This window comes from Streptopelia decaocto (genome assembly GCF_964273445.1).
Source record: "Streptopelia decaocto genome assembly, chromosome: 16".
Lineage (NCBI taxonomy): Eukaryota > Metazoa > Chordata > Aves > Columbiformes > Columbidae > Streptopelia > Streptopelia decaocto.
In genome coordinates, this window is record NC_138671.1 from 9,003,892 (window position 1) to 9,030,417 (window position 26,526).

Sequence of the window (26,526 nt, forward strand, 5' to 3'; positions counted from 1 at the left end):
TCGCTGTGAATGACTGTGGCTGGTTTGCTTACAAATACTCAGGACAAGATTAGCCATAAAGACAAGGAGCTGGATACCTTTTTTTTTGGTAATAATTCAGGCAAATGTGTCGTTGAGGCAGAGAACTTGAATCCAAAGTGTATCTGAAAATAAAAAAGGCCTTTCCCAAAGGCACCGTATTGCGGCAGCACAACAGCGTGACTGTGAAATGTGGGGTTTGTGTAGTGATAAGTGAGAGGGACCAGGATCAGCCCTCAGTTCCAGCAGGACAGGGAACTGCTGGAGAGAGTCCAGCGCAGAGCAGCCAAGATGCTGAAGGGAGTGGAGCATCTCCCGTGTGAGGAAAGGCTGAGGGAGCTGGGGCTCTGGAGCTGGACAAGAGGAGACTGAGGGGTGACCTCATTGATGTTTACAGATATCTAAAGGGTGAGTGTCAGGAGGATGGAGCCAGGCTCTTCTCGGTGACAACCAACGGTAGGACAAGGGGCAATGGGTTCAAACTGGAACACAGGAGGTTCCACTTAAATTTGAGAAGAAACTTCTTCTCAGTGAGGGTGGCAGAGCCTGGCCCAGGCTGCCCAGGGAGGTTGTGGAGTCTCCTTCTCTGCAGACATTCCAACCCGCCTGGACACCTTCCTGTGTAACCTCATCTGGGTGTTCCTGCTCCATGGGGGGATTGCACTGGGTGAGCTTTCGAGGTTCCTTCCAATCCCTGACATTCTGGGATTTCCTTAGCTCGAGTAAAACTTTCCGCATTGATATTTTGTCTTAGGCGTCTTTCTCAGCATTACTGCAGGGCTGAGGAGTTTTACTTTGCCACTACAAAGGCACCTTGTGTGTGTTCGGGTCAGGCTGAGAACAGAAAGTACCCGGCGTTTTGGTGCCGGAGCCCCTGTGGAACAGCTTTCCGCCTTTCCCTGCTCCCACACTGGGATTTTTCGGCTCCTCCGGTGCATCCGAGCTCAGTATTCGATTGAACCTGCTCTTATGATTGAAGCAGTTTCACATTGCATGAGTATCACACAGGATAGATTTTTGTTCCTGTAATAAGAGATATTTTAGCATGCTTTCTGCTTTTATGTGCCATTTTAAAGTGCTCCTGCCCAGTTCTGTGAACAGGAAGCGTTTCCCAGCTCTGATCCTCAGGAGGGTTCGTCCTCAGGTGCTTGGGTGGCACCACAGCTCCGGCACAGCTATTGCCACCTACTTGAACTGGGAAAGAAAAGAATTATTAGTCCTTAGCACTTTATAAATTCAGATTTTATTCTGTTTAATACAACTATACATCTTACGCTGTTCTGTTTTTAATTAGAAATATTCATGGCTACATTTGGTGGGGAGCTAGTTTGGGTTGCACTCGTCCGCATCTTGGTTTGCACTTGTCTGAATTTTGGTTTATATTTTTGTGTGCATAAGTTGAAACTCGTACGAGGGGCGGTAGCAACGTGCTCTGCCGGGACACATTAAATTCCTGTCGGGGTATCGGTTGGTAGTGTATAGTTTGTTTCTGATAAGCTCAATGGTATATTGATGATGCTTGGATCTCATGTGCCCTGTGACAAGTCTGGAAGAATTGGTCTCCTCTGCTGAGCTACCTGGAGATAAGAGGTTTTGTTTCCAATTGTTTCATAATTCCTTGTGAGGATTCCTAACCCGGACTGGCAGTTTGTATAATATATCCAAACTTCTGAAAAAGATTCATCTTCTGTTTGCAATTTCAATGTTACGATGGGGGCGGCATGCTGGAAGCCCAGGGTAATTCTAACCGGCGCTGTCCCCGTCCCTGCTGGTTTTACAGCAGATGTTGTGAATTGTCCAGTGAATTACTGTCTCTCTGAATCCAGCTCTTCTTCTCATTTTCAATGAATTTCACACCCACTGCAGTCTCCCCAAAGATTGCTCAGTAATGGACGTTTATGGGAACATTCACTAAAATAATAGGAAAATTTGCGAGTTCCTGGAAGCTTTTGCTGTGATTCAGTAAGCCATTAGCAGCTCTCCTTTTATTTACGAATACCACCCCATCTCACATGTACTTGTGTGCGTATGCATTTATATATATGTCTTTCCAAATTATGACAAACCAGTAAAATAACTGAGGGTTAAACTGTTTCATGGAACTTTCCAAGCTGGGAGGTGTGAAGATTTTTCCAGCCACGGGCAGGATCCTTGTGAGGAACTGGTTTAATTAGATTAAGAGATGATTCTTCTTCTCAATGAATTCTGGATTTAAATAGGCAAGTGTGGGAATGAAAGAAAAGGAATGTGAAGTGACTTCTTCAGGATCATTCTGTGGGCTACTAATACCTGACCTAGGTTAAGAGCCAGGTCTTTGCTTTCTAATTCAGAGTATTATCTACTCTTGGATCAAGCCTGAAGGCTTCTCAGGCAGAAAGAACTGAAAAAGAAAACAATATATCTTTTTTTTTAGGGTATGACTATGCAAAAGTCAAATGGCAAATGCAATCTTGACTCTCTCAAGCAAGGGAACTATTAATGCCATTAGCAGAGAGTCATCTGGAAAACTGCACACCGGTCTGGCCTCCGTATGCAAGAAAAGTTAATTCAAGCGGGAACAGGTGCTGAAAAGGATTTGCTGGGATGTGGGACTGAGCGAGGAGCCAGGCTTAAAAGGTCCTGAAAGAGCTTGGCTTATGTGGCCTGGCAGGACAAAACCTGATGTGGATGTGATTGATCTATAAATGTATCGAGGGGTAAGTACCAGGGAGGAAAAGGACCCTCTTGGGCTGCAGAGCAGCGTTGGTAAAAGAGCTAATGGGCATAAATTAGCTATGTGTATACTTAAGATGGGAATTAGCTGAAGGTTTCTAGCTATCAAAAACTTATTAGCAGTTTATGAAAAGGTAAACCCTTCCCCATGATGTGGTTGCCTGTGTATTGGAGGCAGCGCAGCCCCATCAGCTTTTATTCAGCAAGGGGGGACTTTGTTCAGTAAGGGGGTGAGTAACTTGCTCAAGGTTTGCACCTTTGTTTAAAACAAAAAATCCCCATAAATGCCTGGCCTGTTGTCTTGCATTATGATGAAATTACCAAGAAAGTATGGCTGTTGTTTTATAGATCCATTCTTTGTTTGTTTCTCTAATAAATACTCATTCCATTTGGAAATCTTGTATTTTGGGACTTTTTCCTATGAATGGCCCTGTCTGCATTTAATATGTGATATATTTACATTATGCAGGACAATCACTGTTCAAACCACCTACATTTCATCTCCAAGAGCTGATAGACCTGCCTGGACCAAGACACTTAACCTGATAAAAATGGAGAGGTTGGGGAACCTGCCTTTGGGGCCCTTTCTCATTGTGCTCAGGGTTGCGTTCCGGGGTTTGTGCTTCTTCCAGATCAACATCACTACTATTAATACATCCGAGGAACCCGGTAAACTCTGAGTAAAATCCGTCCCTGCGGGCACAACGGCTGCTGCTTGGGGACACCCAAGGGACTGATGGTGCCACCTCATTTTAAATGGCAATTGAAGCCTATTAGACTGTGATTGCTAATCGGAATGAAAGTTGTTTTTTGTTGGCTTTTATTACTCATTCCACTCTGTCCATATTAGTTACAGGCATAATGTGGTTGCTGTTCTGCTTTGCCAATATCTGGCATTCCCAAGGGACACTCTGCTAAAATCTTTTTTTCTCTTTACAGCTTGACGAGTTGCTGTTACAGCCATAGTATGCTTTTTAATACTTTATAGTTCTCAATGCAAAAGAAACTTCTTTATTATATTCATAGGTGAGGGTGATAAATGTTAAAGTGCCTCCTGTTACTTGATATTTAATTATGAAAGCATCGCTGGAAAAATAGTATGAGCCTGGTGTAATCAGCACTGGAGCAGACCTGCTAATCTTTTCATTTGGTCTAGACATCAAGGATGCTTTGTACTAGTCTGGCTGTAGCCTGATAATCTAAGACCTTCTGCACTAAAAGTTTCGGGACACTTTATGAAGGGAAAAACTCCCACATAAAGCCCCTTAGGTTGGCGTGTTCCTCTTCCAACCGATAAATGCCTATTTGATTAGTTCATGGAAAAGGTATTTGGGTGAACCTGACCGCGGGGGCAGCTCCCAGTCAAAACACGGGTGCTGGTCCTGGCTCGGTCGGTTCTTTGGACTGGGATAATTCTGGTTAAACAGCGTTTCCATTTGTCGTGTCATTTTGTAAAAGTACTTCTTTAGTTAGTTAGAGATCCCTGGTCCCAGGCGTTTGCTCAGCACTGAAGAAAAAGTTTCCTTGTGCTTCTCTCTTCTTCTTTATTGTTTAATTGCAATAATCCTCCTTGCTGCCTATTTTAAAACAATTTAAAGATTCTAAATAAACACGAAAATAATTGCCAGTGTTCTGTTTTATCAAGCTTATCCACATACGTATTTTTCATCCATCACAGTCCAGTTTTAATCTGTGACATGGTTTCTGTTAGACCTTAGCATCTTTAATTAAGGAGTGGGTGGGAGGGCAGCAGCAGGAGAGGGAGGGAACCCCCTTCACCTATAAGATGCATTGGGAGAGCCATTCGGGGTCAAAACAAAGAAATTCTGTCTCTCAACAGTGGCCAAAATGGAATGTCTGAGGAGGAGTATAAGAACATAAATGAGGTCTTATATTTTTTGATGAATATTTTAGTTCTTTGCATGGAAAAATTCAGATTTTTATCTGCCCTGGAAGGATTCCAGTGCTGCCTAAAGAAAAATCACTGTCTGAGGAGAATGCCTGTCTGGTCGGGCACAGCCCTGGGAAGCCGCGGTACGGCTCATCCGCCGGGGAGTCGCGATGACATTAACGCTGGGATAGATTAAACACGGGATTGCCTGAACTTGTCCTTGCTGGGGCCAGAACACTACGAGCTCCCAGTTTCCAGCACCAGTTGTACCGCCCTGCCCCAGCAAATCCATACTGAGATAAAGCTGCAGCCTTCTATCTTCTCTAGTGTTATCTTGCAAATAGATGCCCATGAGATTAAGAAAATATAAACTGTGGTCATGCAGTGGGTTTGAGGAAACGGCCTCAAGTTGCGCCAGGGGAGGTTGAGGTTGGATCTGGGGAACAATTTCTTCCCCAAAGGGCTGTGGGGCATTGGAACAGGCTGCCCAGGGCAGTGCTGGAGTCACCATCCCTGGAGGGGTTGAACAGACCGGAGATGAGGTTCTCAGGGACACAGTTTAGTGCCAGGGGTGGGTTATGGATGGACTTGATGATCTTGAGGGTCTTTTCCAACCAAAATGATTCTATAATTCTGTTTTCTTCCCTGGATGTGAAGACAACCCAAGACAAGGGGCATTTGTTTGAATCCTTGGCCGTGTGCTGTGCGCGACGTGCAAAACCCGAGGCTGGAACCCGAGGGGCTGCAGTGGAGCCGCGTTGCTCCCCTGGCTGCTCCAGACCTGCTTTGACTGGTGCTGCTGATCCCTTGGGTACCACTGTGTGCTGACAACTGGGATTCCTGTCTCCAGCGTTCAGAGAGGTGTGAATAAACATCTCCTGCACTCCCAGATGCATTTGCCTTTCTTCCTCCCCCAAAATAATGTCTTTTGTAAAATGAAAGAGCTTATACGTCACCTTTTATTTGTGGGAAGGAAGGACAAGAGGTTACAGCAAAATAAAACAGGGGGTTTTGTCTTCATTGTTTAACAGGAGAAACAACTCTTTTAAAGTATACCTCTATTAAATCTATTTGTAAATATAATTTATTTAAGAGGCTGTATTTTCATGGAGCAACATTTTCTTTCCTGTTTTTAATAGAAAGCTGGGTCTGCTAAAAACTGAGTGGTGCTGGGCAACAGGATGGTTGACTAAGATGAGTTTTTTCCTTGGTTTGGCTGAAGTTCTCTGGAGTGAAATGAGAAGCATCCTGGGGATGAAATGGGGATGAAATGAGAAGCATCCTGGAGAAGCATCGAGCTCAGGGCTCAACTCGCTTCGCCTGGTGTTTTGGTGTTTTCAGGCCACCGTGTCTCTGCTCTCTTAACTTATCAGGTCTCGGTGCCAGATTATCTCTGCCAGCTTTTAGAAGCTCAGCTTAGTTGTCAGCAGCTTGTCTGCTAATAGGCACAACTGTTCTCCATCAAGGCTGGGGGAGCAAAGCATCTGGAAATGTGGAAACTTGGGGAAAATAGCACCAGGGAAACCCAGCAGAGCAAACCCGGGCAGATTGGGAGTCAGCTGCCAAAATATCAACATTTATGTAGTCAGTGCATGCGCTTGGGAGTAAATGAAATGCTTATAAACCCTATGAGCAATCCTCCTAACCTGTTTTGTGGACATTTCAGTGTCGAAAATATCTTTTCAACCTTTATCAGTATGAGTGTTTGTTTAGATAGAGATGGCCAAGGTGCGTAAAGGAGTTGGATGCCCAGCTGCGTTTTGCTGGAACAAGGCGCTTGCGTTCAAAGTTTCTTTTGCCTGTTTACACTTATTTTCTTCTTTTTATTTTAAATAATTTGATTTATTATTTTTAGGCGCACAAATTGAGACACTTTACGCTTGTGTAATTTCTGCAGCTGTGAACAGACTGTTCTGCAAAACTGCCTTTTTTCCTGTTTTATTTTATGCAGCGAAACTGGGAGTTATACCCGAACTTTTCACCACTCAGTTTAAACAAGTGCTAAAGTGTGGAGCTCAGTAGAAAACACTATTTACTAAATAGCACAATTCTGCCAATTATTTTCATGATGTGATCTGTGTTTAAATGGCTTATAAAATATAATTAGATTTCTTTCTAATTTTAATACTTCTATGATGTGGATTAAATAATAGGTGGTCTGAGCGTTACCTCTGCGGAAGCGGTTTGGTAAGATGCTTGTGCCCAACTAGTCAGAATTTTCAATGGCTATTTTTATATGTCTTTATTTCTCAGTACAACATGCAGACACCATAACCATGTGCTTTTTTAGTTTTATTTCATGCTTCCTCTATAAATCTCAGTTTATAAGGAGCATTGCTAAATGTTGCAATTCATTTCACCACTTCGTATTTAATTATTATCATGTAAGAGCATCTTGGGACTTGTCTACACAGGAACTGCAGTGTAATTAAACAGAGGTATACATTTAAGACTTGCCTACGTAGGGAAATTCATTTGAATTTTCGAAGGATGTGAATTTTAAAGCGGATTTTTCTTTCTCAGGGTGACCTTTATGGGCACTTTTGCTTTGGAATACGAACTTTTTGCTGCAAGCTTGGTTTTGGAATTGCAGAATTAGTGTTTCTCAGGTATCGACACACACTTTCCTCACTGAAAATTTGAAGTCTGGCCCAAAAGTAGATATTTCAACAGATATTTTTTTGGTCATAGAAATATAACAGGGTTCATTTTAATTCCAGTTTGTAAGGATTTTTTTATTTCAAGAGTTTCCACGAGAGCGACTGATTTCATTTTACAATCCTGTCTGGGGAAGACCTAACAGCTTTTATTTTTTAATTTTTTGTGTTTGTCCATAGATAGGTAGCTACATAGAGGGGACAGGTGGCATCATATACTGATCTGGCTCTGGGACAAGCAAGTTAAATTCACAGAATCACAGAAGGCCAGGGGTTGGAAGGGACCTGGAAAGCTCATCCAGTGCAATCCCCCCATGGAGCAGGAACACCCAGATGACGTTACACAGGAAGGTGTCCAGGCGGGTTGGAATGTCTGCACAGAAGGAGACTCCACAACCCCCCTGGGCAGCCTGGGCCAGGCTCTGCCACCCTCACCGGGAAGAAGTTTCTTCTCAAATTTAAGTGGAACCTCCTGTGTTCCAGTTTGTACCCATTACCCCTTGTCCTATCATTGGTTGTCACCGAGAAGAGCCTGGCTCCATCCTCCTGACACTCACCCTTTAGATATCTGTAAACATTAATGAGGTCACCCCTCAGCCTCCTCTTGTCCAGCTCCAGAGCCCCAGCTCCCTCAGCCTTTCCTCACACGGGAGATGCTCCACTCCCTTCAGCATCTTTGTTGCCCTGCGCTGGACTCTCTCCAGCAGTTCCCTGTCCTGCTGGAACTGAGGGGCCACAGCTGGACACAAGATTCCAGGTGTGGTCTCCCCAGGGCAGAGTAGAGGGGCAGGAGAACCTCTCTGACCTACTGACCACCCCCCTTCTAATCCACCCCAGGTACCATTGGCTTCCTGGCCACAAGGGCCCAGTGCTGGCTCATGGTCACCCTGCTGTCCCCAGGACCCCCAGGTCCCTTTCCCCTACACTGCTCTCTAAATTCTTTCTTTTATCCTGTGCTTGCTGGCAATGAAAACCTGCTTTGATCAGTGGCACCTTGATCTTTTGTCTTCTTACATATATATATCCCTGCTTTCCTAAATAAAGATTTTGACCTAAGACTAGATACTATAATGCCCTTTCATTATCACAGAAAGACTTTCTGTGATTATTTTAGTTCCATGGAAAATGAATACAATGTCAAAAACGCACAAAGACCCTCTGTCAACTCTCCTGTTGAATCCAGATGATTTTGTGTCTTTTCTCCCTGTGAGAGCACTAGTCCTGACTTGCCAGCTTGAGTCAGGCCTATTTAATCAAAGCTCCCTGTGCTGGCGCAGAAAAGAGTTGGAAATAGTCCCCAGAAAGCTCTGGGATGGGGACCGGCACCCAGGGGAAATCAGGGCACCGAGGTGCAGGGTTGATTATTTTTTTTCTCCCCATAGATACTCAGAAAACTTCATATTGGCCCAGCCCTCAGCAAACAAAGGTGACATTTGAGGCACCTGGAAGACAAACTTGACAAGAGCGGCATTTCCGTGTCAATATTAAAAAGCTCCTGCAAGTTCGCTGCTGGGTTGGGGTAAAATCTATAGCAGGAGACTCGAACCCTTTGGTGGGTGCTTAGTTTGTGCTTTAATAACCTTTTTTTAGGAGGATTGTGCAGTTTTTCACTCCTTTACTGCTCTGGTGGAACTTGGGAGCAAGAAGCTGCAGTTGGGTTGAAGGAACGGAGGTTGCCCCAGGTTTGGAGTGGAAAGCCCTGATTTATTCCAGCCTACTTCTGCCCATGCAGTGATTAGGACAAGTTTCACTCATATGTCATTATGTTCCTTGTTATTGTTCTTTTATATTAAGAATGGCCTTCTAAAATAGAGAGGAGAGAATTGTGCTGTTTTGTCCATATCTGGTCTCCTTTTGGCAAAAATTGTCTTGTTGCCAGAAGCCAGGACTGAAATTCTTCTTGTTTAATCTTCAAAAGCATTTGAAAGGATTGCTGTCACAAAATAAATAAATCTAAGCAAGCGAATAGGTCATTACAACTTAAAAAGGGGGGGAGGTAATGCTGATTTGGTGTCTTAATTGGTTTCCAAGCTAAAATTAATAGTGTGTGGAATCCCTGTTAGTAACATGACTCAGAACTATTTATTTTTCAACTCTTCTTTTAACTCTGGCTGAGATTGATGGGCGTGTTATCTCAGCATTTGAGAGATGCAAGCGGGATTGGAATGACAAACATTTCTTGACAGCTTTAGAAAGATGGATGATGTGATGCCACTGCAACAGGTTGGGGTGTTTGAGCTTTCTAATGGGTCATCAGGAGACTCTTGCTTCACTTTCATTCCTAATGAAGGGGAAGGAAAGGTGAAGACCTAATTATTGGATTGAGATGTCTTCGTAACGACTTCTCAGTGTGTAGTTTTGTCATCCAGCCCGTAGCAGGAGAGCAGAATGACGTCCATCCTCGGTTAATGGTCCCAGTTTGTGCCTTATGCTTTTAAAAAAGAAAAAAATATCTACTGGATTTTACCTGCAAAGCTGGTGCTAAGTGATTAAATATACCTTAAATATCTGTTGTTTTGTATCTTGCTACTGTATTTAACAGATCTCAACGTTCTGTGATTCTGTGTAGGGGAAAAGGACCTGGGGACAGCAGGATGAGCATGAGCCAGCACTGGGCCCTTGTGGCCAGGAAGGCCAATGGTACCTGGGGTGGATTAGAAGGGGGTGGTCAGTAGGTCAGAGAGGTTCTGCCCCTCTACTCTGCCCTGGGGAGACCACACCTGGAATATTGTGTCCAGTTGTGGCCCCTCAGTTCCAGCAGGACAGGGAACTGCTGGAGAGAGTCCAGCACAGGGCAACAAAGATGCTGAAGGGAGTGGAGCATCTCCCGTGTGAGGAAAGGCTGAGGGAGCTGGGGCTCTGGAGCTGGACAAGAGGAGACTGAGGGGTGACCTCATTAATGTTTACAGATATCTAAAGGGTGAGTGTCAGGAGGATGGAGCCAGGCTCCTCTCGGTGACAACCAACGGTAGGACAAGGGGTAATGGGTACAAACTGGAACACAAAAGGTTCCACTTAAAGTTGAGAAGAAACTTCTTTTCAGTGAGGGTGACAGACGCTGGCCCAGGCTGCCCAGGGAGGTTGTGGAGTCTCCTTCTGTGCAGACATTCCAACCCGCCTGGACACCTTCCTGTGTAACCTCATCTGGGTGTTCCTGCTCCATGGGGGGATTGCACTGGATGAGCTTTCCAGGTCCCTTGCAACCCCTGACATTCTGGGATTCTGCATAAAAGCGTTTTTATGAACAGAAAGACCTTACCAAAACTAACTCACTATAGGTAAAATCCTGATACTTGGCTAGAAATTTCATGCAGTTTTTGAGCATCTCCTCTGTGTCTTTGCATCAGCAGAGCTGTGATAGTTCTACAAAGGAGGAATATCTCGAAAAGTCCCAGGTGTGACCCTGCCCCTTGTGTATCCAGCTTGATTTTCTTGCTTGTCTTTAATAAACCTCCCCAGTGCAGCCTGGGCTGAGACCCACTGGTCACAGGGCTGCGACTTTGATTTACCTGTAGACTTTTGGGAGAGTTTGTAACTATTCTGTTCCCCAGCAGAGATGTGGCTTTCCTTTGTGGTCTGTAAAATTAATAAGAAAAAGAAAATATTAGTAGTATATTCATAGTTTGCTGTTAGGTTCTATACAGATGGGAGAGAGGAGAGTGATTTCTCTTAATTTGCTTTATTGCCAAGATTTTTTTTTTAATTCTCATACAAATAAAGTTACAATATTGCACTCATCTAGGTGCCTTTGATGCTGTATCTTAACATTTAAATCTCTTCATAATATTAGAAACCAGACTCCTTTTGGCACTGAGAGCACATGGTGGAGTGAAGCACTGAGGCTGTTCTGTTGCCAGCAAAGTGTAAATCATGAAATCCCTGCAGAGGTTTCTTGCTCTTTTCAGACATCTGAACAACGGGGGAAAAGTTGAGTTTAAATTGTATTGTAAGGGGGATACTTGTAAACTCTCTCCTGTAGAGCCAGTAGGTTCCCTAAGTGTGCCATCTGTAAAATATGACTTGAAACTCTTCTTGATATCAACTGTTTAAATACATAAAAGGAACAACTCTTGAGGAATGATTTTATTACTATTAAGAGGTTTGAACTATGGGTAAGTCCAGCAGATCAGTTCTGTGACCATTGGGTAACGTGTTTCTAAGGCCTGTGAGTAAACGCTGATGCCACTTTGCACCCTTGTTCATATTGAGGCTTTTTTGTTGGCTATATTGCAGTATTCCCAGATTTCATTAATTGTTGTGTTGGTTGCTTGGTTTGGTGTTTTGTTGTGGTTTTGTGTATTTTGGCCAGAAGGAGCCATAGATTTTTCTTTTGCCAAATACAGATGGACCAGAGCAAATTATTTTTAGAGGTGCCAATAACTTCAAGTAAAAAAATTTAATTTATTTCCAAAACTAAAAGATACTTTGAATAAGTAATTTATGTGTATGCAGCTACATAAATAACCTTTCCATAGCCAAAAAGCAGGCAAGCCTGCTGCTTCATGTAGGGTTTTACTTTAGTCTGTCTTGTAAGAAAAAAAAAAATCATTGCTAATAGAACGTGTCAGCCATAAAGAGTTAAAGCAAATGCCTCCACGTGTGATATAATAGACCAGTTTATGAATTAATATTCAGGTGCCTGGCAGGAAGCACATTGCGGTGGATTAGTATTCTTATCATTGGAGTGACAAATTGTAAAAAGCTGATTAAAATGACCTGGATCCTGGTTGGAGCCAGGGGATGTATGGAAGTGATTTAAATCTCACCTTTCCACTCCCTTGCTCTGATCTCCTGGGCAGGAATGGAGCAACAGCGAAGCTGCTGGATTTTAGTGCTCTCAAGTAGTCCCAGAGGACTGAGAAGCAGCTGATACTGATATTCTGGGGGCTTTTCTTGTATTTGCCCCTTTTACAGCTCCCCCAGGAGCTCAGGATCCCTCCGTAGTTATAGCGAGAAATAAAGGGTTTGCATCTCAATTAGAGGAGCTCCTGCCTCTGTTTGCTCTCACTTACCATCTGGAGGAGACACGCGTCTCCTGGTTGATTCTGGATCTCCTGCGTGACTTTGGCGCTTGCACTGGGCAGCAGAAATACTTCCCCAAGAGTTCCTGAGTAACAACTTTATTCCACCACAGGAATTTGTCTAAGCCATCTTCAGTATCAGATTTTATCTGCTGTGTCGCTCAAAGCAGCTGCACTCTGTCCAGAGGACCTGGCCTTGTGTATTTTAGGACATATAGTAACTTAAACCAGATAGTGACCTTGCACAATTCCTATCTTCAGCGAAGAGATTGTTATTTGGAGTTTTGTTTGGTTTTTAAATTATACGTTGCAGTCACGGCGTGCTGGCGTCGTGACAAATATGACTTAATGCAAAGGAATCTCTTTGAGAAAGTGGCTTTGAGAAGTGATGCAGAGTGTATTTGGGTAGGCATAAAGGTGGTATTTTTCTTCAACTCTAATAGTTCCTAAAATATACAGAAATAAAATAGTTCCTGAAGAACAGAAGGTATGTACCTCTGCATCTGACATCGACTTATTCATCATTAAAAACTTGCAAAAATCCTGTGTGGGTGGGTGATGGATTTGGGGCAGAGTCCAGTTGTTGAGGTGCACTCGGGTAGATTAAGTTTCCCCTTATTATTCAAGGGCAACACAATGCACAGAGGTGAATGTTCCTTCATTATCTTATCTCCATGCGCCAGGGTGGGGGGAACAGTTTAACCCCGAAATGGGAGACACGCGGTTATGTTGCTGCTTCTGTCTTGGGGTTCATGATGCACCAGCTCAGCGGCAGGAGCTCCAGCACAGCTTCACCCTTTCCCTCCCCTGTTTTCACGTCCCAGATCCAGTGACATTGATTGAAAAATTAAAAGATCCAGAGGGAAATTAGTTATATTGTTGGCCAGACCAGGTCATTCTATGGGTCCAGTTGTGTCATCACAAGAGGAGGACACGAGGTGTTTGCCTAAACACCCAAAACAGATTTTTTAGCACTTTTTAAATTGAAAAGGAAGAGCCCAATGGTGACCAAGTCCATGTCTAAAAGAAAAGAAGATGCATTTGGTGCAGCCCATCCTGCGCTTTGGAAATTGCTCCCTTTGGTTCAAGGAGCCCAAATGCGTTGACGAGCAAGTGCCCTTCTGGGAGTGGAGCTGGAGGAAGCCTTGGGGTAAGGAGCTTTGTTTGTGGATGCATTAATTGTGGGCTAAATAAAAAGGACTTGGTGGTAAATATTTAATGTTATTAGAAGTCTTTGGCAGCTTGCCAGAGACCAGTATTTCTTCCCGTGAAAGCTATTTCTCCAAGGTGGATCACATAAGGAGAAAGCTTGCCTGCGGTATCCAGCTTGTGTCTCCCTGAAGCTGTGGTTGACCTCTGTGAGGCCCCGGGAATATGCTGTTTAGGTGGATAACAATGTCAGCGGTAAAAATCCAACAGCTCGCAATGGCCTGGTTTTATTTATAGTAGTGTTTAATTTCTGTTACGGTATCTTCTTGGCAAAATCTGATTGTAGTGGGAAGAGCAGGGCTCAACGGTGTCCACCCAACCTGTTTACCAGAGCAGAACATTCACATCTTTTTTCCCATTTCAAGTCTTGGACATCAGGTGCATTGAAAACAATGAGATGAAACAAGCTTTGTTTTTAATGCACTGGTGCTACCAAATTTGATTTAAAAATGAAGACATGAAATTTTTTGTATGAAGGGGTAATGTGGTGCAAATACCCCATTATTTTATTGGAATTATTAGTAAAACTGAAGACTGCATCTTAATCATCTTTTCCTACCTCATTAATCCCTTGCTCGGACACAGGCCTGAGGGTCGTTCCTTCCACTCTCGCTGCTGTCACCCAAGTGAGTGCCATAGCAGGGACAGGTGACGTGTTCAGGGTCCATCCATTGTCCTCCCCTCTGTCCCAACCCTCTTCGTCACGACAGGACACACCGACGGAGCAGCAGTCAAAAGGTATTTGGACCTTGTCACTTTGACACTCGTGAGTGTTAACACGGTCACCCACCCTTCAGGCTCCTTGTCGTGGTACTTCTGGTATCGCCAGAGGACGGCGTTTGGCTGAAGTGCTGACGAAGAGGCCGTCAAGCTGCAGGAGTTTAATGTCGGCTCGTTTTTGTCCGTCAGACCCACTCAGAGGATTTGGGTGAGCTGTGAACAAGCACAGAGCGGTGTGCCGGCTGTGCCGAGTGCGCTTCGGTGCAATGAAACGGCTGGTAGAAACAAAAATCTCAGTTTTGGGGGTAGTGGATAACTCTGAGGATACGCAGAAAAGTCAACGGCTTGTAAGTGGTCAAGGAAATAGCGACATATCATCTCTTGAGCATTTAAAAGTGGGCAGGTCATTAATCTGAGGGGACAAATCAGTGCTAATTGAAGTCTGTAAGTCTTTGCGTTCTCCATTGTGAAAACGTGTTTCTGAAGTGGCAGGTATCAACGTTTTCTTTGCAGTTACCTCCTGTTCTCCTCCCTGTACACAGCAATGGGCTTCTAAACACTGCCTAAAAGGAAGAATGTGTCTTTTGTGGAAGATTTTTTAAAAAATAATAAATTAAACTGTGGCAGCTGCTTTACCTAGGAGACCTTTCTTGGGGGTGCTGGGACATGACACTTCGGGGTTTAGCTGCCCTTCTCTGTGTCAGTAACATTGTTCAGGCTTGCATCAATCTCGTTTCTAATTAGAATCCCTTTTCAAATGGACGATATTAAAGCAGATCTATAGCTAGACTGGGAACTGCAGAGCCAGAGGGTTTTCAGATACTGCCTTAAAAAAATACATATCAAAAAGGCATTTCTAATCCTTAAAATATTTGCCTTGCTTTATTTTCATATCTTGAAGACAAACAGGTGCTGTGTGCCCTTTATGATTCTCAAATATACAATCTCCAAGCCAGCAAGCTCTAAAGCCTTCCCTTGTTTGTACAATTAGGGTGGGATTTTCAGAATCACTCAGTGTTGGTCTCTCGCTGCTCTCATTGAAGTCAAACTGCCGTTGACTTCGGTGAGAATAGTGTTAGATCAGTACATGAGTGCTTTTGAAAATCCTGCCCTTTTTTAGTCACATCTGTGTACAATTGAATAAAAAGACCTTTGTAATATACTTTAATTATTCTTTGTTGTTTTCATATAAAAGTGATTGAAAGGAAACCAGAAGAAAACCTCAAATAATAATCTTGGCTTTGATCTTATTTACCATAAATTATATGTTATGTTTTTCTTCGTCTTTTATGTAATTATATATTACTTTATCACAATGCAAGATAAATCACTGAAAACATGAAGAGTAGAAATAATTAGGTAATGTGAAGGGGAAGAGCACTCACTAAGGAAGGATCTTGACTCTTCGTGCTCTCATGGGTTTCCAGTGCTTATTACAGCAACTTTCCTTTGAATGCATGAGAAAATTGGGAGACTTTAAGTGAAAGGCTAATGCTAAAACCTGAGAAATTTAGAGGCCGTGAGGAATGAGTTTCTGCATGTCACCTTCACAGAAACCCTCAGGTTCTCATCCGTGTATCCACACTCCGCTCTGCGCTCTCCACCTGGTTTTGATCCACCTGCTTCTCCCTGATTCATGCACCTTTATAGCTCCCAACGTGTCTCTTTCAATGATATTTCTGCTTAAGTGGCTTCCTCTTTGGCAATACCAAAGAAAACCGAAGAGCATCAGAGCTTACTGTAGCACAGGGTAAATTGGAGAACCCCAGAACATCTGATTCAACAAGACCAATATTTGCAAGACTTGCCCTAAAGAGAGCCCAGTTTCACCCCAGGCTGTGGACACTCAGTGCTCAGGTGTGGAGTCCGGTTGTACAGGTTGTTATTTGCACTGTGTTAAAAATATTTCCTTGGGTCTGTAGCAAGAGGTTTTAGCTGGGCGGAAGCTCTGGCCACCACTCGCACCCATCCCTGTAGCTCATCCCCACCTCCCCAGTGTGGTGAAAGACATGGAGGATTTTGGAGAGCAGCAGCACTTGTGTGCCAGGGGAGGTGATTGCTCTCTGGCAGCAGCCTCATCTTCTCATTCACTCATTAGTGCCATAGTTTCACCTGAACTGCCCTTTAGGGAGTCTTTGGAGAGAAATACATCCAGAGGACAATTCTGCTGCCAAAAAGCACGTGGAAGCCTGTTCAGATGCAGGAGTGGCTTTGCGAGGGGAAGACCCCCGAGTTGCCTTGAATTAAATTGTCTTTTAATAGCAGCATTCTGCTCCATCTCTAGACTTACAGGATTATCGCTTCTGATGTAAATATGTGTTTAGCATTAGAGTGAAACGTCAATACATGGCAGACCAGTTGCCTGCATGAGCCGCTGCTGTTTCCACCGTGTGGATGGGGGCCAGGCTGGTGCTGGCTCTGCTCCATCCAGAGCTGTGTGTGAGAGCCAGTTCCTGGCCTCAGTGTGTGTGATCCATTCGATAAGCTACACGATGTGTTGTTCCTCTTCATGCTCTCTCTTTATGTTTTCGTGTGAACAGGAGTAAAGGTAGCGAATTGTCATAATTCAGTAGTTAAAATTTCTCCTGCAGGAATGACCACGGATGGCGAAGGGCTTTCCATCCGCTCCGCTGGCTTCATTAGCTGCAAATAGTCTGATCATTGTCTTTGAAAACTTAATAGGTGGTGTTGGTGTTTAACTGTTGGTACAGAAAGAACAAGACAACGTCCTGTAAAGGCTCAGGACACCCTCTCGCCCCTTCTGTATCACGTCATCGCACCAGCGTAGCGGTGATGCCTCCTGCATCTGCGAGGTGATGCTTTGGGAATCTTGGCTTAGTCCAAATACAGTTATTAGTCTATGTGTCCCCTGGGAAGTCTGAATGATGCGCTGCCCTCTGCATTGACTGCTCTTGCCAGGAGGTAGCTTGAAGAAATTAAACAATCTTTAATGTTCCACTTAAACTGGAAACCAATATGAAGAAGCTGAAGGGAAAAAAAAAAAGTGAGTGTAAACAGCTATAAGCAGTAATGTGACAGCTAATCTAAGAATTGTTAGATGTCTGGGATATAATTACTGTGTATTAACTAGATGAGATCTACACAAAGAGTCTGATGAGCCTGCCAGAGAAATAAACCACAAAGTACTAGCTGGCCTGATTTATTTTATTCCATCATCGTGTTTTAAATGTTCATGCATACTGATTAAAATTTGCGTTAAGGCCTCGAAATCCATTGCCAAGTTTGGGCGCACAGGGATTCTTAGACGCTGTGGATTTAACCCTCTGTCTGTCCTTTTGATGACCGGCTTCCCAAATACCTGGGGCAGAGAATATTCTGTCGTGTCCAGCTGAACTGATACATTCAGACTTCTTGAGGAAAAGGCCTCTTGAGTGCTTCTAAACTATTTATTTATCCAGGTTTCGTCTTAGTGAATTTACTGTTTGCTAAAACAGGCTGGACTGTGCTGACCTGGCATGAGATAATATGTTTGAGTTTACTCTTTCGTTCCTATGGAATGATGTTTGAGATGCACTTTTTTTTTTCCTAGACTATCAGGGGAAAATAATTTCAAGTGGAGAGAGAATTTTGCTGAACATCTGGGAGTAAAATGGGAAAAGTTTGATAAATGGCATCTTGCTGACATGTAATAGCGACCAGCTCAGCGAAAGAATCCGAGGCATAGCAAATAAAAGGATTTTTCTGAGCTGTGGTTCAATCAGATATGTAGTTTCGTGCGTACAGTTGGCAGTAACAGATTATTCAGATTGTCAGATTTAAAAAAGCGAAGAAATTCAGACTTGAGTCATGCAGTAATCTTAATTTCGGGAGCAGCCGTGTCTGTGTGCAGCAGAGACTGACGTTCCTGACCACTTAACTCACAAGTTTCTTGTTCAGAATATATGTTCTATTCAGGGCTTAAGTACACATTAAATCTATGGAGAAATTTCCTACACTGATTATGGTATTGTCAAGTGATGCTGATAACTCAATTGATTTTTTCCACCGTGCTGAGTGTCCAACTGTTCTTCATTTCAGGCACTTTATGTGTGAGACACATTTATTTTGATTTCGCCCGTCGCATGTGGAATACCTTTAGCTGTCAGCTTAAATACTCTCAAATGAGCCAGAATGTCTTTGCGTGCACCAGTTTAAGCTGGAAGGAAGCTCAGAGCAACCAGACTTTGCAAAGAGAAATAAAGGGCAAATTGTGTCCTTAAAAAACAAAGCAAAAGCTGAGTATAGCCCAAAATATTTTCAGGAGAACAGACTTTTCACTGTACAGAGTATTTCCCTTGTATTGCTCTACCAGTCTGATGTCAAACCACATTTTTTCTTCATTTACCGTAATTGTGTCTGAAATGTAACAGTGAAACAAACCATTAGTAAAATGCTGAGCTGTCAGGAGCAATCACTGCCTTTGGATCCAGACGAGGTGCTTTCCCTTCTCCGAAGGTGCTCGTTGCGGTTTCCTACGGAGGGTTTTTGTGAAGGATCTTGGCTGAGCAGCCCGTGTTTGCTTCAGGAATATCGATAATAAAGTTGGAAGGCTTTGAGAATCGGGAGGAATTGGGAATGGGTCGGGAGCTCCATCGCGTTGCTCCGGATGGAAGTTTACTGAGGGCAAACCCCCAGCCAGCTCTACCACATGGACAGAGGCGAGAAATTTTAGTGAACTGCATGTGAACCAGTAATTAAGAGCTGCGTTGATCATTTCAATTCCTGTGCTTTCATATTTCTTCGCTTTTGAGCATTTAATCTGCAGCCTTTAGTGCAAAAAAGACAAATGCAGGATTCCTCCCCTGCAGAACCATGGTCATTTTTGGATCCTTCCTGGACAGACTGAGGACTTTAATACACAGCACAGGCTTCAGCTGAGTTAACAACAGTAATTAGACATTAATTTGTTTGGCTGGTCAGTGGAGGGGGCCAAGGCAGATGCTTTTTGAGGGTTTTCACAGGAGCTGGCTGGCAGCGGGGTGCGCAGGTTTGGGGTGTCCGTGGCATCAGATCCCGACACACTTGCAGGACATAGGAGCAAGAGCAGAGGATCACAGATTGTTATGGAGTCATTAATTCAAGGTAATAGATGAGAAAGTGCATCCTGTAATCTTCATATGCCTGTAATTTAAGCATCTTTCCCCCGGTGTGCTCTGCAGGGTCCCTGCGTCCCCCTGGCAACGCAGCCCCGTGAAGCAGCAAGACCAGTGATGTGCCACTGCCAAAATAAAGATGTTTGTTCATTTTGCCTTCTGTTGTATAAAAGGTTACATCAGCTTGCTGGAATAACGTAGATTTTATCATACGGTTATTTATCGTATGGTCACCTTAAATCTGTCTGCAGTTTGACTCCACTGAACTGACTGGCAGGCTGGTTGGTTGAAATTATGATTTGTTATGGTGCTTTTCCTACATATTCACCATAATTGGGATCCTACCCCAAAACCTCAGACATAACGTCAGTAGAAAATATTTTTTCTATGAAAACATACTTCTCTTTTTATAAATAAATATATGCTTATTCTATTTAGTATTATTTTGCACATGTAAAGCTAATAGGCTTTACAATTTGCTGTATGGAAAAGTGCATTCAGCTTGTCCAGTAATATTCTTTTTAAAACGGATCACAGAAAAACCTGCAGGAATTCTGAGCATGAAGAGAACAACCCCAGGTTCCAGTCTAAGTGGGGGAATGACCTATTAGAGAGCAGCGTAGGGGAAAGGGACCTGGGGGTCCTGGGGACAGCAGGGTGACCATGAGCCAGCACTGGGCCCTTGTGGCCAGGAAGCCAATGGTACCTGGGGTGGGTTAGAAGGGGGTGGTCAGTAGGTCAGAGAGGTTCTCCTGCCCCTCTGCTCTGCCCTGGGGAGACCACACCTGGAATATTGTGTCCAGTTGTGGCCCCTCAGTTCCAGCAGGACAGGGAACTGCTGGAGAGAGTCCAGCGCAGGGCAACAAAGATGCTGAAGGGAGTGGAGCATCTCCCGTGTGAGGAAAGGCTGAGGGAGCTGGGGCTCTGGAGCTGGAGGAGAGGAGGCTGAGGGGTGACCTCATTAATGGTTACAGATATCTAAAGGGTGAGTGTCAGGAGGATGGAGCCAGGCTCTTCTCGGTGACAACCAATGATAGGACAAGGGGTAATGTGTTCAAACTGGAACACAAAAGGTTTCTCTTAAATTTGAGAAGAAACTTCTTCCCAGTGAGGGTGACAGACACTGGCCCAGGCTGCCCAGGGGGGTTGTGGAGTCTCCTTCTCTGCAGACATTCCAACCCGCCTGGACACCTTCCTGTGTAACCTCATCTGGGTGTTCCTGCTCCATGGGGGGATTGCACTGGATGAGCTTTCCAGGTCCCTTCCAATCCCTGACATTCTGGGATTCTTTGAAGATAGCTCTGCCTGAATTTTCCCATAGGTGGTGTTTAAATTCAAATTGGGTTGTGACATTAAATAACACCATATGGTGTGTTCATTCCCTGCTGCTCCAACTAGATGCTCAATGCAGCATCAGGAGCATTTTACAAGAGTCGATTGATTTTGGGGTGGGTTATAGATTTTCAGAAGTTAGACGATCTTGGGGAAAAAAATGCGAGTTTGTCTTTTAATAGCAGAAGCACAATATTTGCAAGGGTTGTTTGTATTAATATAAAACAGGGGGCAGAGCTGCATGTATGTGTACAGATAATTTTGTATAAACGCTGTATCGAACCTGTTAAGAACAGAACTTGGAATTAAACTCCACTTCAAATGATTAACTTTTGAGGACCCATGTAAACCGTCTTTCTCCTCCAGGTGATTTATTTTTCAAAGCGGATACCAAAAGCGTTAACACACACTATCAAAGCTCAGCAAAAGGAGTTTGCCATTTTTGTTGTATTCCTGAACCTTCAAAAATAGAGATTAAAGCACCTACAGATGCAGACAGCACATTCCACGCATGGCATGCTTTCCGACATCCTTTCATTTGATTCTTCTGTTTTTTTCTTCTCTTCATTACAGTTCTTTGAGGTTCCGTTTGACTCAAATATGAACAGGACAAAAAACAGGCCGCTGGTGCGAGGACAGATCAGGTAAGGCTGCGCACACCTGCTCCGGCTGATGAGAAACGAGCCTTCGCGTTGCTTTTATCTGTCTCCAAGCTTTTCCCGCTCGTCAGATGTCAAAAAATAACAATTTCAGACAAAAAGACTTAAGAAAGAAACGCCACCTCTGTGTTCTTCGATACTTCTTCGTGTTTAGAACTTTCATGTGAGGAGTTTGGGTGATTAGCTGTCCTCTAAAATACTGAATTTCTCAAGACAGGAGAATTTCCCCTCGTGTATGTGTGATGAATACATGCACAACGTGGTAGCACCTGCTTCTGTTCCACTGAACTTTTGCATTCGTTTGTAACACCAGATCTTCAAAATTTCAGACCTAAGAACAAACACGAAAGTGTATATTGTTTTAGTGGTCAGATGTATGTGTTAGATCACTTATCGAGAGAGGTTCTCCTGCCCCTCTACTCTGCCCTGGGGAGACCACACCTGGAATATTGTGTCCAGTTGTGGCCCCTCAGTTCCAGCAGGACAGGGAACTGCTGGAGAGAGTCCAGCGCAGGGCAACAAAGATGCTGAAGGGAGTGGAGCATCTCCCGTGTGAGGAAAGGCTGAGGGAGCTGGGGCTCTGGAGCTGGACAAGAGGAGACCAAGGGGTGACTCATTCCTGGGGATCAATATGGAAAGGGGGAGTGTTTACAGATATCTAAAGGGTGAGTGTCAGGAGGATGGAGCCAGGCTCTTCTCGGTGACAACCAATGATAGGACAAGGGGTAATGGGTACAAACTGGAACACAAAAGGTTCCTCTTAAATTTGAGAAGAAACTTCTTCCTGGTGAGGGTGCCAGAGCCTGGCCCAGGCTGCCCAGGGGGGTTGTGGAGTCTCCTTCTGTGCAGACATTCCAACCCGCCTGGACACCTTCCTGTGTAACCTCATCTGGGTGTTCCTGCTCCATGGGGGGATTGCACTGGATGAGCTTTCCAGGTCCCTTCCAATCCCTGACATTCTGGGATTCTGTGATTCTGTGTTCATTTGATCTCCCAGCAGAGGTACCCGCAACCCAAATTTTAGTCCTTTTTTTAAGGCATCATGTCTTTGCCTTTTCTACGTGTTTGGTATAAAACTGGAGTGAAAGCTCAGAATGGTGGCATCTTATGAAAAGAAAGTTAAAATTTGTCATAATTTAGCTTATCATCATCCATAAGTAAATCCCCTCCAACCCCCAAAATAAGGCCAGTATTAGCATAGGGATTCCCTTGGGAAAAAAAAAAAAAGCTTCATCCAGTGTGTTTTCTGCATTATGTATCAGTCTAGTTTCTCAAAGGCTGTTTTCCAGCTACAAAAGCAAAGTGAAAAGGAGCATCAACAAAAAACTCGAAGTTATTTGTGAACTAAAACTGAAGGCCCAATTCATAAATGATTCAACAAACAATTTTGGTATTGCATTTCCACGATTTGTGCCAAGGATTATTTATAACAAAATTATGTTTTCCCTTAGGCTTCTGTGAACAGTTGGTCCTATTTATTTCTGTGTTTTATCCATCACCTTTGGAGGATTGAAAAAAAAAGTGATGGATGAAATTACAAGAAAATTGAGACAAAATAGTAGAGCGAACCTTGGAGGTAAATTAACTCTCATTGTAAATAGTTAGAGCGCTTCAATAAACTTGTTCTGATTTGTTCTTGATGATGGTGCTAATTACAGATTCCTGAGTTGGGTTAATTTTATTTAAAAGCAGGTTTTAGGGAGCACTGCAGTGAGGGCAGCTGTTGTTGTACAGCGAATTGTGCAGTTCAGGGAGCTTGCACGTGGTCCTTTAGCCCTGGAAGAGGGAACACTTGGTAGGAAGAAAGATGATGGGGGGAATTCATATTAATTTTTGTTTAACATAGTCTACTAGCATGTCTTGCAGTCTCTCTGGAGTCCAAATTATAGCTGGGAAACTTTCTGTCAACTTTTGATTTAGAGAAAAGAATTCCTTTTATAAGTTTCCAGTGTCCTTAAGCGAACTTGACTGTCATCCGAATGCACCACAGATTGGCAAAACCATATTTAATGGATTTTCTTACTTCCCCCCCTTCATATTTGCTTTCACCACAAAGTGGTAATGTTGGGGACTTTGTGTAATCACTCATCAATCTATCTACCTGACTGTCAACAGCTAATTTAAAGTTCTTTAAAGCGTCACTTACCTTGAATAATGCCGGTCTCGTTCCCTGCAGACCATTGAGTGCGCAGAGCTCGACTGGGGTTATTTCTCCTGCGGTGTGCAGAGCAGAATAATCCACTGCAAGTTGTCTAACCTTGTTATATTTTGCCACATATTCCCTGGTGTTCTTTGTACTCTTTCCTTCCCGGCTGATTAAATAAAACCCTTAAATGCTTATGCTAAAACTAGTCAAAACCAGACGAGACAGAGACAGATAAATTGGATGTAAGAGACTGGTGTCTTGGCTCTGGGAAGGAATCCAGGGAGCTTGGGTTATGTACAGAGTTCTTGCCCAGAATTTGTCTCACATTTGAGTTTTGACATTTTCTTCTCCTTAGCTGCTTCATATCATGAAATGTTTGGTGCTTTTTAATTCTGTGTTACATCATCTGTGCTATTTCCCTTCTTTGTTTGTTTCTTTCTTTCTTTTTATTTCGTATAGTCCTTGTTACTGAACTGGTCAGTGTGGGTAGCAGAATCATAGTGGTTTTTGTATGGTCCAGTCCTGAGCTTGACATCCCTTTTGAAGAGTGTGAAGGCTGTTAACTCTCCATCAGGTTGGTTCCCTGCACCTCCTGGGAAAGGCTTTCAGTGGTGGCTTTGATGTGAACTTCTGCCCACTGGGACCAGTGACATTTTCTATAGAGGCATCACAAAGACAATTCTTAGATGCTTTGAACTTGGGCCAGAATCAAACTGAAAACTCCCAGTGAGAGATTCCTTGGTCTTACTGAGTCATCCAGACCCTGGATGAGCCGGTGTCTCAATTCTAGACGAGCTAATTCCTGGAGTTGGCTCATTAGGAAATCTTATGCTGGCGTAGAGAAATTATTCCCGTGTGTTTCACTTTGTGGCCTCCATTTGCAGTTTCGGCCCTGAGTTTAGTTAGGTTTAAGATCAACCGTCAGTTCTAACTGACCTCACTTCCAACTTTTTCCCCCCTCGTTTCCCCCTGAAGCCTTTACTTCAAAAAAAACCTGCTATCTTGGCAAAACTTGTGTGCTTTCATTTTCCTGCATACATGTTCCTGTGGTTCCCAGGTCCCCACGTCTGAGCTTTTTCTACAAGTCGCCAAGGACTTGCAGTTGCCTTTGGCATCGGTGAGGAACCTCAGTAGCTTTCACAGGAATGTTCTGGGGCTGGGGCTGCACATGTGAACGTCACCACATCCTCTGAGGTCTGGCTGTGGACAGGGGACATCGTTAACCCACTGGTGACACTCAGGACGTGTTGAAGTTGGGCTGATTTGGCCCAACCATCGCCCCAAGCAGCACCCTGTGAGCCAGGAGCCAGTTCCGCTAACACCTTGGGAGGGATGGCATTTGGAAAAGGAATTGTCCTCCATTCTTTGGGAAGTCCTTTCCATATGGCATCAACTTTAAGGCTGAAAAGGTTACCTAGCGGCTTAGTGTGCCTCTGCTATATATATTTTAGATCATTTGGATGAACCTGTACATGCAATGACACAGGAGGACTCTGCAGCGCTGGGGTCTGCTGTACGTAGGACAAGAGTAGGACGAGAGTATCGACACCTTGTTTACCAACCCCAAACCCATTGCTGATGCCCCCCGGGAATCTTCTGTCACCGTTGCTAGATTTGTGACAAACAGCACCTGATAGTTCATTGACTGCTTGCTTTACGATGTCCAATTTAATTTGTAAGGCTAGAAAAAAATGTTCCCTTTGAGCAGTGAGACGTAACCATCCTTATTCGCTATTCAGAGAGTAATCAGAGACATCCTGTTGCAAAAATAACAAGAGTAGACCCAAACACAGCATGCCACTAAACGCCATCCATCATTCCAGCCTTGCCCACACGTCCCCCTCCCTCCTCTGACCCCTCAAGTCTTGTTTGGAAATACAAACAGCTTGAGATGTTCTTCATACTTTGGCTGCCGTGTTAAAGACATTGAGCATATTTGTGTTTTGCATTGTAACAACAGCTGATATGATTTTCCCTGCTCTGAATTGGTTTTATGTCATTGACAAGGAAAAAATTCATGCGCTCACACAATCTTAGATCCGACTGAAGCGGCAGCAGCTTTTCCTGGTTTCCTGTTGGGTATGATTTATTCCCTTGCTTTTTAAGGTAATGGATTTAATTTTCCTGCAGATTAATTTAAATAAATCTCTAATATTAGCTGCAGTAGCTGAGTGAGCTTAGCCGCGAGGATGACAAGTGTCCTGCTCCATTATATTGTACAAAGGGACAGCTTTGATTGCCCTTCTACCCAGAACTGCACACGCTCCTGTTTAAAAGCAGCTGTTTTTATGAACTTGCAGTACTGCTGGATCTGCTGTGCTAAGCACTCATAAAAAACTTAATAGTTGTACAGGAATAGTTTTTCATCTTAAAAAAAAACAAGCAATCAAACAGCGTGTTCTAAATAACTAATTCATGACCATGTAGACACCTTTCGCTTCTGCTCCCGCAGGATTTTGCAATTTGAAACTGTTTTCTGTACCAAGTCCCTTGACTTTGGTCTTAGCAGGGACTACAGGGTCTGCCTGGGGCTGGGGCTCCAAGCTTGTCCCAAAAATCTTCAATATAGGAATAATATGCTATGGAATTCAATTATATTCTCCTTAAGCGGAATTTTTGTGCTCTCAAACTTGCTTTTCCTTGTGCACTTCAGAAAAGCAAGTCTACTAATTTGGCAGAAGGCAGCACAGCATAGATAATGCCTTGGGTGCTTCAACAGAGATACATCTTCATGTTGTTGGGTGAGTATTAGTTAGAATCCCATTCCCCTCCTCACTTTGCAGTGCACAGGGAGCTGTGTTCTGCATGAGCTTCCTGCTTCTCACAGCTGCCCTTGATGGGTTTTGCAATTAGTGGAGACAGTGACGCTTTTCCTACTTGTTGACATTTCTGAGTAGAATGTTGACTTTGGGCAGTTTAAACTATAAGCCCAACTCTTGAATTGGGCCAAAAAGAGCTCCTGAACTAGTAACGTTTCTCCCTGACGGCTTGTATTCATGAATTGTAGTTATATTTGCATATATGTAAGCTGGATGTTGATAAACCAATAGAAAATTGAAACTTGTCAA

The 26,526-nt window shown here is 43.7% G+C and overlaps 1 protein-coding gene across 2 annotated transcripts in view; it reads left to right on the plus strand.

Annotated features, from left to right (window-relative positions):
• Positions 1-26,526, plus strand: part of COX10 (cytochrome c oxidase assembly factor heme A:farnesyltransferase COX10) — a 105,643-nt gene that overhangs the window by 48,801 nt on the left and 30,316 nt on the right. For both annotated transcript variants that reach the window (XM_082067224.1, XM_082067225.1), the window contains exon 5: positions 21,227-21,297. In XM_082067224.1, coding sequence (XP_081923350.1) covers positions 21,227-21,297 — 71 coding nt within the window. The remainder of the gene's footprint in view (positions 1-21,226; positions 21,298-26,526) is intronic.